Source organism: Sus scrofa, chromosome 11 (assembly GCF_000003025.6).
Source record: "Sus scrofa isolate TJ Tabasco breed Duroc chromosome 11, Sscrofa11.1, whole genome shotgun sequence".
Classification (NCBI taxonomy): domain Eukaryota; kingdom Metazoa; phylum Chordata; class Mammalia; order Artiodactyla; family Suidae; genus Sus; species Sus scrofa.
Window position 1 is genome coordinate 50,063,680 of NC_010453.5, and position 16,161 is coordinate 50,079,840.

The window sequence follows — 16,161 nt, forward strand, 5'->3', positions numbered from 1 at the left end:
AATGAACAAGGGTGCTGATCTCAGATTTCTAACTTGGCTTTCTTCACAATCTTTTGAATATGTACTGAACAGCGAGTCTCCAGATTTGACTATTAGAGACAAGGAAAGCAACCAAAATAGTTAAGACATTGCTGGTCTGGAAGTACACGAAAATAATACTTATTCATATCGTGTTGATTATACTATGTTTCAACCTTCTGGAAAATATAAGTTTTCTAGCATCACCTACAACATATTAAAATGATCTTTACGGAGTTCCCGTCGTGGCACAGTGATTAATGAATCCGACTAGGAACCACAAGGTTGCGGGTTCGATCCTTGCCCTTGCTCAGTGGGTTAAGGATCCGGCGTGGCCGTGAGCTGTGGTGTAGGTTGCAGACGCGGCTCGGATCCTGTGTTGCTGTGGCTGTGGTGTAGGCCGGTGGCTACAGCTCTGATTCAACCCCTAGCCTGGGAACCTCCATATGCTGCGGGAGCGGCTCTAGAAATGGCAAAAGGACAAAAAAATTTAAAAAATAATAAAATAAAATGATCTTTACTTTCAGTGTCTTACCATTGTTTTTTCTTTTTCCCCTCTGTTTCCTTTGATTTGCTAAAAAAAGTTAAAACTTTAAAGAATTAATTTAGTAAGGCATTAGAATTTAGCTGCTTATTGTATTAAATATAGTTTTCAAATCCCCTTTGGGATTTATTTGCTTAATAGATCTTTAGTCAACATTTCAAAATGCTTCTTTATTGCCTATTTAGTAAAATAACCTTGTTATAGTTCTGCCAACCCCAAAGAACGCAGCCACTGCACATAATAAACACCATTGTGATTAATAAGCAGCATGAAAAATCTAGTCAGAATGATTATATGCTTATGACCCAGGAAATGTGTTCACGGGACTTACTCTACCATTATTCCAATTTAAACATTAATTTTTATAATTACTAAACTAACATATGTACCTAGTTTTACTGTAAGAAGACTTCTAACCAATAATAGCTACTTCCTGCCCTTTCCCCATATCCTTTGCTCTGGTAAATTCCACACTCTTAGTTAATAATTTCCCTTTTTTCTTTCCCCCCCACCCCCAGCCTTCCTAACCTTTTCAGGCTTTTCCTTTCATATTTCTAAATAACATAATTTTACTGCTATTTCTTGGTTTTTCAATTAAGGTTGAGGTGTTATCTATAATTGTCCTGTTTTTGTTTTTGTTTTTTACTGCACTGTAGCATGTGAAAGTTCCTGAGCCAGGGATTGAACCCTCACCCCAGCATCGACCCAAACTACTGCAGTGACTGCATCCTTAACCTCCTACAGCACAGAACTCCCTTGTTTTTTTTTTTTTTTTGTTTTTTGTTTTTTGCCTTTTTGTCTTTTTAGGGCCGCATCTGACGCACACAGAGGTTCCCAGGCTAGGGGTCTAATCAGAGCTATAGCCGCCAGCCTACACCAGAGCCACAGCAACACCAGATCCGAGCCACGTTGCAACATACACCACAGTTCGTGGCAAAGCCAGGTCCTTAATCCACTGGTCAAGGCCAGGGATGGAACCCTCATCCTCGCGGATACTAGTCAGGTTGGTTACCACTGCGCCACGATGGGAATTCCCTCCCTGTTTATTTATTTATTTTTTAATTTAAATTGTGGACTATGACACAACCATAGAAGAGGGCATAAGACATGTATACTTAAAGAATTATAAAAATTCAAGAGTACGGGAGTTCCCATTGTGGCTCGGCTGTTAATGAACCCAACTAGGATCCATTAGGTTGTGGGTTCAATCCCTGGCCTCGCTCAGTGTGTTAAGGATCCAGCATTGCCCTGAGATGTGGTGTAGGTCGCAGACATGGCTTGGGTCTGGCATTGCTGTGGCTGTGGTGTACACCAGCAGCTGTAGCTCTGATTCGACCCCCTAGTCTGGGAACCTCCAGCAGGAGGCACTTTGGTCCCCAGGGGACACCTGTGTGGCCCTAAAAAAAGGCAAAAAAAAAAAAAATTAAGAGTAGGTAAAGTATATCATATTTTATGTAATATATGTGTCATATTTTATACACTATGTGTAACTTTCCAAGGTACACATGTAACATAGAATACAACCTATAGTATACATAATACAGCTATATGTTAAGTATACAGATTTATATATAATACAGTTATATATTAGCATATATAAATATTACATGCAGTTATATAATGTGCATGTTTACTTAGAGAGTAACTATAAATTAATAATATAATAAATAATAAACACCTCTCCAAAGCCAGAAGAACCCTGTGTTTCCCTTTTATTTATTTTTTATTTATTTATTTATTTATTTTGGCTTTTTGGCTTTTTGCTATTTCTTTGGGCCGCTCCCGTGGCATATGGAGGTTCCCTGGCTAGGGGTCTAATCGGAGCTGTAGCTGCCAGCCTACGCCAGAGCCACAGCAACGCTGGATCCAAGCCGCGTCTGCAATCTGCACCACAGCTCACGGCAACGCTGGATCCTTAACCCACTGAGCAAGGGCAGGGACCAAACCTGCGACCTCATGGTTCCTAGTCGGATTTGTTAACCTCTGCGCCACGATGGGAACTCCTGTGTTTCCCTTTTAAATCACAAAGATCTCCTATCTTCCATGAATAACAATGGTCCTAACTGTATAGTTATTTTCTTGCTTTCCTTTATTTTTTGTCATCGACGTATATGACACAGTGAAATGTAGCTTGCTTTTGCAAGATTTTGAATTTTGTACTAATGACCAGCAGTGTAGTGGTTCTCAGCAGGAGGTACTTTGGTCCCCAGGGGACACCTGTGAATGTCCAGAGGCATTTTATTTGTCACAACTGAGAGGAGGGTGCTGCAGGTTGGAGGTTGGATGTAGGAATACTGCTGAAGCTTCATCCTGCCGTGAACAAGAAAGATACTAGAATAAAGAATTTTCTGGCCAAAAATGTAAATAGCTCTGAGGCTGTGAAGTCTATAATACAGGGTTTCATTGTATGGCTCTGCCACAAATTGCATCTATAGAAATTACCATTGATGGAGTTAGATATTTTCCATTTTTGACTGACACAATACTTCTATGAGCATTCTAATATCCATATCTTGGTCACATAAGCAGTTTCTCTACAATTTTTTTTTCCTAGAAATTTTGGTCATAGGATAAACATATCCTCAGCTTTTTTAGATAGTCTTCAATTGTTTTCCCAAGTGGGTGTTAGATTTTTACTATAAAAATTGGAGTTCCCGTCATGGCTCATTGGTTAACAAAACTGACTAGCATCCATGAGGATGTGGGTTCGAACCCTGGCCTCACTCAATGGGTTAAGGATCCAGCTGTGGTGTAGGTCAAAGAAACGGCTCAGATCTGGTGTTGCTATGGCTATGGTGTAGGCCAGTGGCTACAGCTCTGATTAGATCCCTACCCTGGGAACCTCCATATGTCTCGCTTTGTCTCTCCCTAAAAAGACAAAAAAAAAAACAAAAAAAAAAAACAAAAAAAAAACCACATCAATTTACCTTTTTTGAGTGATAACCATCACACCCTTTTCTTCCCCTTTTTTCTTCCAATTTATTTATATCACAATTCTATTTGTGTCACAAGATTATTTAAAACAACCTTCAGTATCTATATGGATGACACAACATATTCATGTAGCAATGATTATATACTTTTTCTCTACAAGAAAAAATTTTGAAGATTAATAATTGCCTATTGCCTAATTACTTTTTGTTTGCTTAACATTCTATGTTAACTAGTACTCATTTGTCCACAGATGCTTTCATGGACTCACAAACTCCTATAGATATGGCTAAATATAACTGGCAATCTTTCTATGCTTTTTTTTTCTTGGAGATATCCTTCCTTTGCTTTTTAAACTCCTGACCAGATTGATTGCATTGTAGACAGATTAAACAGCGTTCACCATCCCACCCCACCCCCATCATCTTGGGAATAGTTTTTGAGTCCTTCCTGTGTTGGATTCACCTGTTTCCTGGATTCCTTAACTTCCTTCCTCAGTTTAGCATAAGCACAGGTGGGTAGAATAGCTTTACGTTCTATTTTCCTCCACTTCATCTTTGAAACCCTTTAATTGTATTTTATTTTATTTCTCCCATCATATTTTCATTTCCCAGGAGCATGTTTTCTATCTTTGAATGTTCCTTTTGCTCATAATAGTATCCTGTCTTTGCTGTTTGTTTTCTATTGCTCTAGGAAAATCAATTATAATTTTGTTGCCTTTTTTCTTGCGCTCCCTGCACTTATTTGTTTCCTCAGTCTCTCCAATTTTGTTGTGTCCCGTTTTATTTATTTACAAGACCTTTTTCTAAAATACCTACTGGACTTTGCCTACTTGTTCTTAAAAAGTGTGGCACTAAGAGGAAAACTGGAAATTCTATGGATGCGGCAGGGCGGAAAACCCATGCCAGTGACACCCTTCTTCGCCCTCAATATGGATGTCTGTGGGTATTTTTTCCCTTCCGTTGAGCTGGTTATTTCCTCAGAACAGAATCTTCAGACCCTTGCCTGGGACAATGAAGGCTGTAGTCACTCTTCCGGTGTGTCTAGTGGGGGATGAGGGCTGGACACTCAGTGTCTACAGGCAGGGCTATGCTTTATCCTTTCGATTCCAGTTAAGGGGCCTCCGTCCTTTCCCACCTTCAGCTGTCCTCAGTGTGGCCAGTGTGACCAATCCTCATGGATAGTCTGGTACAATCTCTCCAGAACATAAGCCACATATCTTTAGCTGACTAGGGACAACCCCTGGTTGTAGAGGCTGGAAACGGATGCTAGAGTCTGATCTCTTGGACTTTTTCTTTCTTTTTTTTTTTTGTCTTCTTAGGACTGCACCAGCAGCATATGGAAGCTGCCAGGCTAGGGGTCCAATCAGAGCTGCAGCTGTCACCCTACATCACAGCCACCCTACATCACAGCCACAGCAATGCCAGATCCGAGCCATGTCTGTGACCTGCACCACAGCTCACAGCAACGTCTGATATTTAACCTACTGAGCAAGGTCAGGGATCGAATCTGCATCCTCATGGATACTAGTCAGATTCGTTTCTGCTGAGCCATGATGAGACTCCCCCTTGGGTTTTTTGTTTGTTTTTGTTTTTAAGGTTTTCGTGAAGTATACTTGCTTTACAAGGTTGTGATAATTTCTGCTGTACAACAAAGTGACTCAGTTATACATGTACACACATCCACTCTCTTTCAGATTCTTTTCCCACATAGATTGTCACAGAACATTGGGTAGAGATCTCTCTGCTCTATAGCACGTCCCCATTAGCCATTCATAGACTTTTAATTAGTTCTTTTGTTTCTGGCTTCACTTCTGTCCCTTGTCTTCAAAGCCACCTGCTCCTCCAACTCCTGAGTCTCTTCTGGGCGGTGAGACATGTCTGTCTGCCTTCCTGGCAGCCACTGTGTAGAGAAAGCTGAAGTCTCCCTACATGGTCCCTCCTCTCTCTGGTTTTCATCTTACACAATTCTGTTAAAGTTTCTAGACAGCTGATAGCTCCTCTTTCATCTCTATCTTTATGGATTTATATCATTTCCTTTTTTTTGTATTTTAGTGAAGTTTTAGAAGAAGATGAGGAAAAAGGGGTATATTTTTAATACACTATCTTTAACCAAAAGTTTAATCCTTACTGCTAAGGGGACATGATATATGAAACACACACACACACACACACACACACACACACAAAATACCAGAGGTCCATGATGTTTCTCAAATTGCCAGTTTCAAAGGTCACTTTAACATTCTCATTTTACTCTGATTGCCAGCCTCATCCTTTGTTTTTGCATTACCTCCCCCTGCCTTTGGAGATATCACGCTTCCTTGTTCCTTGCAGCCTCTTCTGAATTTCTCTTCTCTGTCCACCCCTCTTGCATCTGTGACCCCTGTTATTTTTTCCTACTTTTTCTGATTCTCCTTGAACATTTCCATTCACCCCTTTAATGAGCATCTCTAGGAATAAGGCAAGGATGCTCACTCTCGATACTTTTATTCAACATAGTTTTGCAAGTCCTGGGCACAGCAATCAGAGAAGAAAAAGAAATAAAAGGAATCCAGACTGGAAAAGAAGGAAAACTGTCCCTATTTGCAGATGACATGATACTATATTATACACAGAAAAATCCTAAAGATGCTGTCAGAAAACTACTAGAGCTCCTCAGTGAATTTGATAAAGTTGCATGACGAGCACATTTTTGCCTTGAATCTCAGTGTAGCTCCTAAATTTCTCTGCCGATCTCCATGGTACCTTAAGCTCATTCTATCCCAAACAGACTTCACTTTGTCCCTAGAATTCTTTTTTCTCCTCTAAATCAATTGCTGTCTCTCTTTACCCTTAATGTTGTTTATCTCAGTTGGGGGTCGGCAAATGTTTTCAGGAGAGGCCGGATAATGAAAACTCCAGGCTTTGGGGGCCATGCAGTTTCTGCCACAATTATGCTGTTGTGGGGAAAGGCATCTATAGTCAATATATAAACAAATGGATGTGGCTGTCTTCCCAAAAGACTTTATTTACCAAAACAGGCCAGTATGCTGGCTTTGGCCCTTGGGCCATAGTTTGCTGATCCATGATGCAGATTAACGGTCATTCCAGGCAGAAGCCTCTTAAAAGCTTTACCTGCCGTATCTCTCTGCTCGGTAGATTAGATGACTCTATCTTTCCAGATCTGCCCTCCACATCTCCACACACTTTGCTCTCTCAGACCCTCTTCTCTCTCACCTGGCAGTTGCAGTAGCTGTTTATCTATCTCCTTGCTTTCTGGCTCATAGTCCATGCACGGCTTCCAGAGCAGTGACTTACTAGAACAGAACCGACCCTGTTACTCCTTGTTTAAAACACCCAATGCTTTGCCAGTATCCACACTGTGGGGCTTCTCCAATTCATTAGAGCTACTTGAAGCCTTTGTTGACTTAAAGGTTAAATTAAAACCCCAGAGGTTCTGATTATATGAATCAGTTAGAGGCCAGGAATCTGCATTTTTTTTTTTTTTTTTTTTTTTACGGTCGCACCTGTGGCATATGGGAATTTCCTGGGCTAGGGTTCAAATCGGAGCTGCAGCTGGGACCTATGCCACAGCCACAGCAACACTGGATCTGAGCCACGTCTGTGAACTAATGAGCAACTTGTGGCAATGCCTGATCCTTAACCCACTGATGAAGAGGCCAGGGATTGAACCCACATACTCAGGGACACTGTCAGGTTCTTAACCTGCTAAGCTACAACAGGAACTCCTGGGAATCTGCATTTTAAACAAACATCCAGAGACATTAAACAAAAATCCTTAGACATTTGAGAAACACTGACAGTGTTCCCTTTGTCTGGAACACTGGCCTTGCCTGACTTGCCCATGTCTCCAGCCCCACCTCTCACAATTCCTCCTCCAAAGTGTTGGAGGTCAGCCCTTTTCCTGTACTGGCCATGCTGGTTCACTCCTTTCAATTTCCCCACAAAATAGGTATTTAACTCCTTGTCTGCTTGGCAAACTTCCTTTAAGGCCCAGGTACAGGAGTCCCTGTTGTGGCTCAGGGGCCAAGAACCAGAAATAGTGTCCATGAGAATGCAGGTTCGAACCTGGCCTCGCTCAGTGGGTTAAGGATCTGGTGTTGCCATGAGCTGTGGTGTAGGTCAAAGATATGGCTCGGGTCTGGCATTGCTGTGGCTGTGGTGTAGGCCAGCAGCTGTAGCTCTGATTCGACTCCTAGCCTGGGAACTTCCCTATGCGGCAGGCGTGGCCCTAAAAAGAAAAGAAAAAAAAGGCTCAGGTACCAACCCATCTGATGAGTATCTTTGAACTCCCAATTCTTACCATACTACAGTACCTATAACATATTAACTGCTTTTATTTGTTTATTTGTCTATTAGATTGTGAGTTTCTGGAGGGCAGGAATTATGTCTTCTGCATTTGAGTATACCTATATTTTAGAGGATATGATCAAATTATACAGCAAGGATGCTAAAAATTTGTTGCCACATTATAAGAATTAGGGTGGGATATTACTATCTACATTTTATAGATAATTAAACTGGGACTCTGAGATGTTAACTGACTTCTTTAAGGTCAACCATATTGCTGAAACTATCAAGGGTTTTTTTCTTTCTTTTTTTTTTTTTTTTGACTTTTGGTATTTTTCCATTACACATGCTGCCTTTGTACCATGATGAGGTTATTCCCTGTGCTCCAGTGAGCCTTGAATCCTGAAAGCGTTCAGTGGGATTTTCTAATTTGGGTATACACATTCTATCTGTTGATTATTTAATGTTGTCACTTCTGAGGCTGACTAACGACCGAAAGCAAATAGATGCAGCCAGAGTCACTGCTTTTTACAAACTTGGCCTCTGCATTATTTGGATTTCTGGACATTTCCATCTTAAGGCTGCCACATCTTTTGGTTTTCTTCCAAGATTCTAAATTGTATTTATTCTGCCTACTTTTTTTTTTGGTATGAATTGTGTGGGCATTATTATTATTGTATAATGATTTTTATTTTTTTCATTATAGCTGGTTTACAGTGTTCTGTCAATTTTATACTGAGCATTATTGTTATTATTGTAACTCGACCCCTAATGGTTCAAGAGAAGGTAGGCTTTTTTTTGGTGACTCCTTAGAGAGGGTTCTGCCTGGGTTTTTCCTTTATGTAGCCCCTGGAATTCAGAACACCTCTCTCAAAATGCCCAACTCAGATTAGGCAGCTGATATCCAGCAACAGTGAGAAATGACTCATTGAAAGTTCTGAACACTAGGCTGAGTTAAAGATGATTATTTGGAAAAAAGAGTAAATGCTAATTCTTGCTTATTTTTGTCAGGGAAAGGAAAGGATTATGTGTGTGCTAAGAGACAGAGATTTGGTTGGTATATAGTTATTTAGTGCTCACTTCATTTTGCATATTAAATTTTTTTTATTATTTCTATCTCCTAGCAAACAGGAGCCTCTCCTCATTTTATTGATTTCACCCCATCTTGCACATAGTCAACACTCAAAAGGAGCTTGCTAAATGAAATGAGGGATTCCAAAATCTCATTTCAACCTTTTACATTTGACCTGTGGTACAATGATTAAACACTGAAATGCTCCAAAGGCAGGAAATCAGAGAACAAAAGACATGAGGTGCGGCGTTCCCTTCATGGCTCAGTGGTTAACAAACCCGACTAGGAACCATGAAGATGTGGGTTCGATCCCTGGCCTTGCATAGTGGGTTAAGGATCCAGCGTTGCCGTGAGCTGTGGTGTGGGTGGCAGATGCAGCTGGGATCCTGAGTTGCTGTGATTGTGGTGTAGGCCAGCAGCTGTACCTCTTATCCGATTCCTAGCCTGAGAACTTCCACATGCTGTGGGTGCTGGTGCGGCCCTAAACAGCAAAACAAAACAAAACAAACAAAAGCAATAAGGTGCCTTTGGAAAACATCAATCAGATAATCAGTCTCGTAAAATTGAATGCATATGTATCTGGTTACGCACAAAAAAAGTGATAGAAACTTGGCATTTTAATTTCACTGCTTTCATATTTCCTTGATAAATTACATGTTTGACATAAATTATGTCCATTGTAACATTTATATTTCCTTTAAACACTTAATAATAAATTAGTATTTAATGAGTTATTGCCTACACAGTGAAAAACAAACTGATCTCTTTTTTTAAACAAATTTTTATTGATTTTGTTTGCATAATAAGGAATTAGCAACTACCGTAGCTGCCACTTTAAGTGACCACAGGAAAACAACATAGATAATTATTTTACATGGTTATATTACAATTTTATAGTTAGTTGCAGCATACCCATGTTTTGTTCTAAACTATATTCCTTTGGCCATCTGTCATAAGTTCTCAATACTAACTTGCGCCCACATTAGCAAATACAAAGGAGAACATAGTCTAAAATCACTTATAAATCTTTTAACGTCCACGTCAACACTATTTTTGTCCATTGTCATATTATACAATCCTTAATACTAGAAAATATGTTTTAAAGTTAAACAGTAGCACCTTTTCCTATACTGATTTTTATTTACGCTAAGAAACCATGTCTGTTCCTTACCAATCTTTGTCAGTATGTTAACATTTCGAATCAAACATTTTTAGAAAAGCTACTGAACACCACTGCATTATCAACAGTGCATGTGTATACTCTTTCTGTGCAGTTCAAGATTTGGCAAGATGATTATAGACCAAGACTCTGACCCAGAAAAGGAAAGAGTGTAATGGTGCAAATGAGGAGGAAGAAAAAAAAATTCGTGGTAATAAATCGAGCTACACTTTAAATAGGAATAAAAAACATATTAACAACCTGAAAATATAAGTGACCCAAGGTTCACTGACAATCCGAAGTTGGAAATGTCTTTCCTGATGACAAGCTTGGAAAAAGTGGTTGGGAAGAAATTAATAAACAAGACGGAGCAATTTGTAAATAGATTCCACGTGGCATGTGAAGTAATTATCATTCTTCCTGTTAGGCCCCATTAGGTGGGGTTTGGTTGAACTGTGTCATCACATGAGATGCTGGCGGAAAACAACACTGCCAGCTTATTCCCAACATGAGGCCCTGGGTTAAAAAAAAAAAAAAAAAAAAAAAAAACACAGTAGAAATTCTGTTATATTTTAGGACAGAGTCAAAGCTCTTGGGCCCAATTTGTTCCTGAAGTCACTCTGAGAACATTGCGCTGTGTTTTGCTGGAACAGAATCAGGACCTTTTGCATTGAAGTGACGGGCAATGACGAACATCAGGCTGAGAATGGGAATCTGTCCCGTGGGTTTCCTCAACCCCGTCTCATTTCCTCTGCCTTCCGTTTTCTCTCATACATACTTTCACACACATCTCATCCACATTAACCCAAGGCACTTTGCCGGGGAGATGAAAGGAGGCAAGAAGGCGCAAAGTTAGAGGTCCTTGAGAGTCTCAAAAAGCAGTTTTGGGAGTTCTCGTTGTAGCTCAGTGGAAATGAATCTGACTGGCATCCATGAGGATGCAGGTTCGATCCCTGGCCTCGCTCAATGGGTTAAGGATCCAGCGTGGCAGTGAGTTGTGGCTGTAAGTCACTGATGCGGCTCAATCTTGCATTGCTGTGGCTGTGGCACAGGCCAAGGCTACACTCTGACTGTACCCTTAGCCTGGGAACCTCCAAATGCCACAGGTGCAGCCGTAAAAAAAGACAGGAAAAAAAAAAAAAGCAGTTTTGCCTGTGACAGGAAAGCACCACTTCCAGAACTCTTTTCTATTAGTTATTTATAAAATAATATAAAAATTAGTAATAAGCTTTACAGGTAACTGTTACCTTGTCTCTAAATTCTGCGGTCTTAACAATAGTCAGTATTTTAACTATGATATTGTACATACGCCAGAGACCCTTCTACTTGCAGCAGTAGTAAGAGAAGATGCTGCCTTCGCCTTTGCCGTGTGGACACTGCTCCAGGCAACTCACATTCCGTCCATGATGGGGTTACTGGCATCACTTCACGGTAAAGGTATGAACACGGGGGCCTGCCCTGCGTTTAATCATCTACTCGTATTTACAGATGACAAAACTAAACAAACAGCATTTAAACTACAAGTGTGAAAAGAAGAATGTTTGAATAATCATCCAAAAACTGTAGGTTGTATTTTCTTATTTTCTTTGCAGAGTATATGAGCTGGTGATTTCAAAGCAGTCTTTCGGGCTGGCATTCCAAACCTCTCTCTGCCCCTTTGTGACATTTGATCTTATCTGAATGTAAAGTTTAATGATTTTCAAAAACCTCCATCTCTCGGATACTCCCTCCCAATCATCTAAATATGTCTCTAATGTCAAAAAATACACCAGCTAAACTGCTCTCACAGGCTGCCTCCAATTAGAGTCTAACCAATGTTGAGACCATGTTAATAAAAAAGTTCTTTTGAAAGATTTTTAGGAGTTCCCTGGTAGCCTAGTGCTTAAGGACCCAGCAGTGTCAGGGCCGTGGCTTGGGTTATTGCTGTGGTTCGGTTCAGTCCCTGGCTGGGGAACTTTGGCACTACCACACACCAAAAAAAAAAAAAAAAAAAAAGAAAGAAAGAAAGAAAAGATTTTTAAAAATTTTAAATTGAGTGATTTAAATTTCATTTTAAAATGTATTTCTCAGTGACCCATTTTTCCTCTATATCATATCTGATTCACCTTAATTAAAAAAAATCTTTCATAGGAATTCCGAGTGAGCTCAGTTTAAATGTAAGTGGTTCTGAATATACTGGAAGTTCTGAAAGCTACACTGAAGTGCTGACTGTAAAGGATTAAGTGCTTTCACAATGAGGCTTTCTTAATTCTCACTGCTTTTCTGCTTATGCAGTAAACAGCTCGTAACTTGTCACATGCGTAACTCCGAGCGTTAAGAAAATATTCACGCTTACATTTTTACATTGTTTTGTGCAAACACACAGTTGTTTTGTGTTGTTTTGACAAATGTCTCCTTGTTTTAATGATTTCTGTCCAAAAGAAAGAAAATGAATATTCCTCCTTTCAAGATGAGCTGTATTTATTACTGGAACGGAAGTTGTCATATCCGTGATCATTAGCTTTGAACTTTAAGCATGACTGCTTTTCCTCCAAGGACTGTTTTTCTTCAAATGACTGGCACCAGCAGCATAAGCATGACTGTATAAAACAAAGTAACTCATTATATGTTTAGACCAGTTACACTGTCACAACCCTTCCTACTCTCTAGGGTTCTTTCTTTTCGAGATCTGCAGTTCTTGGACCACTTTCTCTCCATGCCTTCTTATTTTTTCCCCTTAAAAACATATAATGATGTAAATAGCATATGATAATTCTTTTAAACTAGGAAATACAGAGAAGAATATATATACTTAAAATTCCTCATCTTTTAATTCAAATTCAAAGCTACTTTCAATATTTAAACTTGAGAAATGCTGAATATTTGATAAATATATAACTCAAGACTTTTTCCTATGCAAATAGAAATATTACCACACACATACACATGACTGTATATGTGCATGCTTGTGGAAGTGTGTGCTTTATTTATTATTTTAAATTCAATGAATTTTATTATATTTATAGTTGTATAACTATCATTGCAATCCAATTTTACAACATTCCCAACCCAGGGAGTTCCCATTGTGGCACAGCAGACATGAATCCGACTAGGAACCATGAAGTTGTGGGTTCCATCCCTGGCCTCGATCAGTGGGTTAAGGATCTGGCATTGCCGTGAGCTGTGGTGAAGGTTGCAGACGCAGCTGGGATCCTGTGTTGCTGTGGCTCTGGCGTAGGCCAGCAGCTATAGCTCCGATTGGACCCCTAGCCTGGGAACTTCCATATGCCGCGGGCGCAGCCCTAAAAAGCAAAACAAACAAACCACACCATTTACATCCCAAACACCCAGCCCATCCCTCTCCCTCAACCTGTCTCCTTTGGTAACCACAAGTTTTTCAAAGTCTGAGTCAGTTTCTGTTCTGCAAAGAAGTTCATTGTATCCTTTTTTTAGATTCCACATATAAGTGACAGCATATGATGTTGGTGTCTCACTGTCTGTCTGCATACTTTATTTAAATGAAACTGTACTATCCATAGTACTCAATGACCTTGACAGGGTCATAAACATCTTTGCATGTCAATAAATTTACTATTACATCACCATTTTTCCCAGTCACATGTTATTCCCATGTGTCTTTTCACAGTAAGATTAGGGTCTCAGTTTTATCCATCTAAATTTTTCTTGGATTCTTAAAAAACCTCTGTCATTTTTGTTTGTTTGTTTTCTGAGAATTTATATGTATAAGAAAATGAGAGGGGCATTATTGCTTTCTGTTCTATAAAATGAAGGACCTGATTTGGTGAACCTTTTCTTCTAGCTCTAAAATCTTAAAGTTTATGACTAGGCAAGAATTTTATATATATGTATATATATATATAAATAATGTATTAGGGAAATAACAATTGATTACAATTAAGACTACTTGATAAGAAAAAATAAAGAAAAAAAGAATTTTATAGATTGCCTTTGATTTTACAAGGAAGCTAAATTCTTGGCTTTCAAGTAATGAACTTCCAGGGACAACTGGATCATTCCCATATAAGGGAAGAGAATATTTTATTTCATGCTAGAGTGTTGAAGGAAGGAATGGATGAATAGATGTTAAACACAAAGGCAAGCAGCCAAATGAAGAATAATTTCATATATTTCACATCAAGTAGCATATCTCTGCTACGGAAGGAAGGCACAAAAGTGAAGGGAGAACCTGGATTCACCTGCTTTATTTGACTTGTTATCACATCTGGAGAATGTGTATGAAAAAGAGACTATTTTAGTTATAATCAAAACTTTGGAGTTCTCTTCGTGGCTCGGGGTTAACCAACATGACTAGGATCCAGGAGGATGCCGGTTTGATCCCTGGCCTTGCTCAGTGGCTTAAGGATCTGGCATTGCCGTGAGCTATTGCGTAGGTCACAGACAAGGCTTGGATCCCGAGTTGCTGTGACTGTGGTGTAGGCTGGCAGCTATAGCTCCGATTTGACCCCTAGCCTGGGAACCTCCATATGCTGCCGGTGCAGCCCTAAAAAGCAGAAAGAAAACAAAATGAAACAAAAAAAAAAAACACACTTTGCTGTGTAGTCCAAAAATCTACCAAAAATGAGAACAGTGCATTTAATTCATGTCGCTCTTATTTTATCATGAGATGTCTGTCAGACCTCAATGCGTGTAATTTTTATTAGTTTTCCGAGTAACTGTATGAGTCAAACTGATTGATTGGAGAAGCAGGGCATGCTTGACAAGGATTTGTAGGCAGAAATCAGCTACAGAGATGAATGAGCAAAAGTGTTTGTAAAAGATCACCTACCATGTAATACAAGAGACAACTATAAAAAAGTTTACTAGATCTCTCTAGACAGAAATGCTAATAGTTTGGAGAGGTTATATTTGATGTCAGATTAAAAAGGGCTTTTATTTTTGAATATGCTCTTACCTTAAAGCAGTTTTTGAATCTTTTGCTCACCAAATACAGAGCTATTGGATTAATACAGGAATTCAGGGACGCCATGTTGATGCCAATGTAATCCAATACCAACAAAAAGCTACAAAAAAATAATACAAGACATGCTTATTAAAAAAAAATACTGCTATGGGAGTTCACATCGTGGCTCAGTGGTTAATGAATCTGACTAGGAACCATGAGGTTGTGGGTTTGATCCCTGGCCTCGCTCAGGGGGTTAAGGATCCAGCGTTGCTGTGATCTGTGGTGTAGGTCACAGACGGGGTTCAGATCTGGCGTTGCTGTGGCTCTGGCATATAGGCCGGCAGCTACATCTCCGATTCTATGCCTACCTTGGAAACCTCCATATGCCATGGGAGCAGGCCCAGAAAAGGCAAAAAAAAAAAAAAAGACAATAAAAAAAATACTGCTCTAAGCATGTATTTTTTGCAGACTTTTGTGAAGAAAAAAAATTACTCCTATATAATGGTGTCGGCTTTATCACTAGTGTTTGCTGATAATGAGCCAGCCATTATCTTTTTGTCTGTCTTTTTGTCTCTCTTATTCTCTGTTCCTGTCATCGCCCCACCCCCATTTATGCCCCCATGCCCAGTTTTCCCTTTTTAAAATAAAATCTCTTTTGGAAATGCTGAGGCTGGCTGAAAAGAAAGGATTTACCAAGGGCAAAGGAGACCTGCTATTTTCAAACATGCTGCTCACTCATCATTTGGACAACGCTGGCTCTCCATTCCCAGTGTTCTCATAAGTCCCCTTTATTTCTCCCTCAAAAATAGGAGTACAGGTAAAAATGAGCATCTTAATTGCTCCCTAAGGATGAGAAAAATGGTACCCTCTCTTCCTGCTAGTGAAAGAAGTCAATGAAAAAACTTCTGAATGGCATTTATTTAACAACTATTTCTATTTTACCTTTCTTACCTCAAAAGTTCACATCTATTCGAATCATTTTGATCATACAGAGTGAGCTTCAAAATCCTGCTGAGATGAAGGGGAAGCCAACACAGGGCAAAGACAAGGACCAGGCAAAATACGGTTTTGGCCACTTCCCGTCTCTGAAATAAAACCATAGTCAGACACTTGAATAGGTGGGTCATTATAATCACATGGTTGTCTCTTTCCAAATAAAATGTTTAATATTTTTTTACAATGTCAGTGGCATTTGAAAAAATTCAGGACACTGGGTTTTAAATTGCATAGTCAATCTGACTT

General features: G+C 39.5%; 1 protein-coding gene across 2 annotated transcripts in view; it reads right to left on the reverse strand.

The window, feature by feature from the left end:
- Positions 9,621 to 16,161, reverse strand: part of EDNRB (endothelin receptor type B) — a 29,580-nt gene continuing 23,039 nt past the window's right edge. The window contains exons 6-8 of one of the 2 annotated variants that reach the window (XM_005668476.3): positions 15,871 to 16,004; positions 14,929 to 15,037; positions 9,621 to 12,595 (exon numbers count right to left, since the gene is read on the reverse strand). In XM_005668476.3, coding sequence (XP_005668533.1) covers positions 12,461 to 12,595; positions 14,929 to 15,037; positions 15,871 to 16,004 — 378 coding nt within the window. In that variant the 3' untranslated portion in view covers positions 9,621 to 12,460. 2 annotated transcript variants of the gene reach the window in all.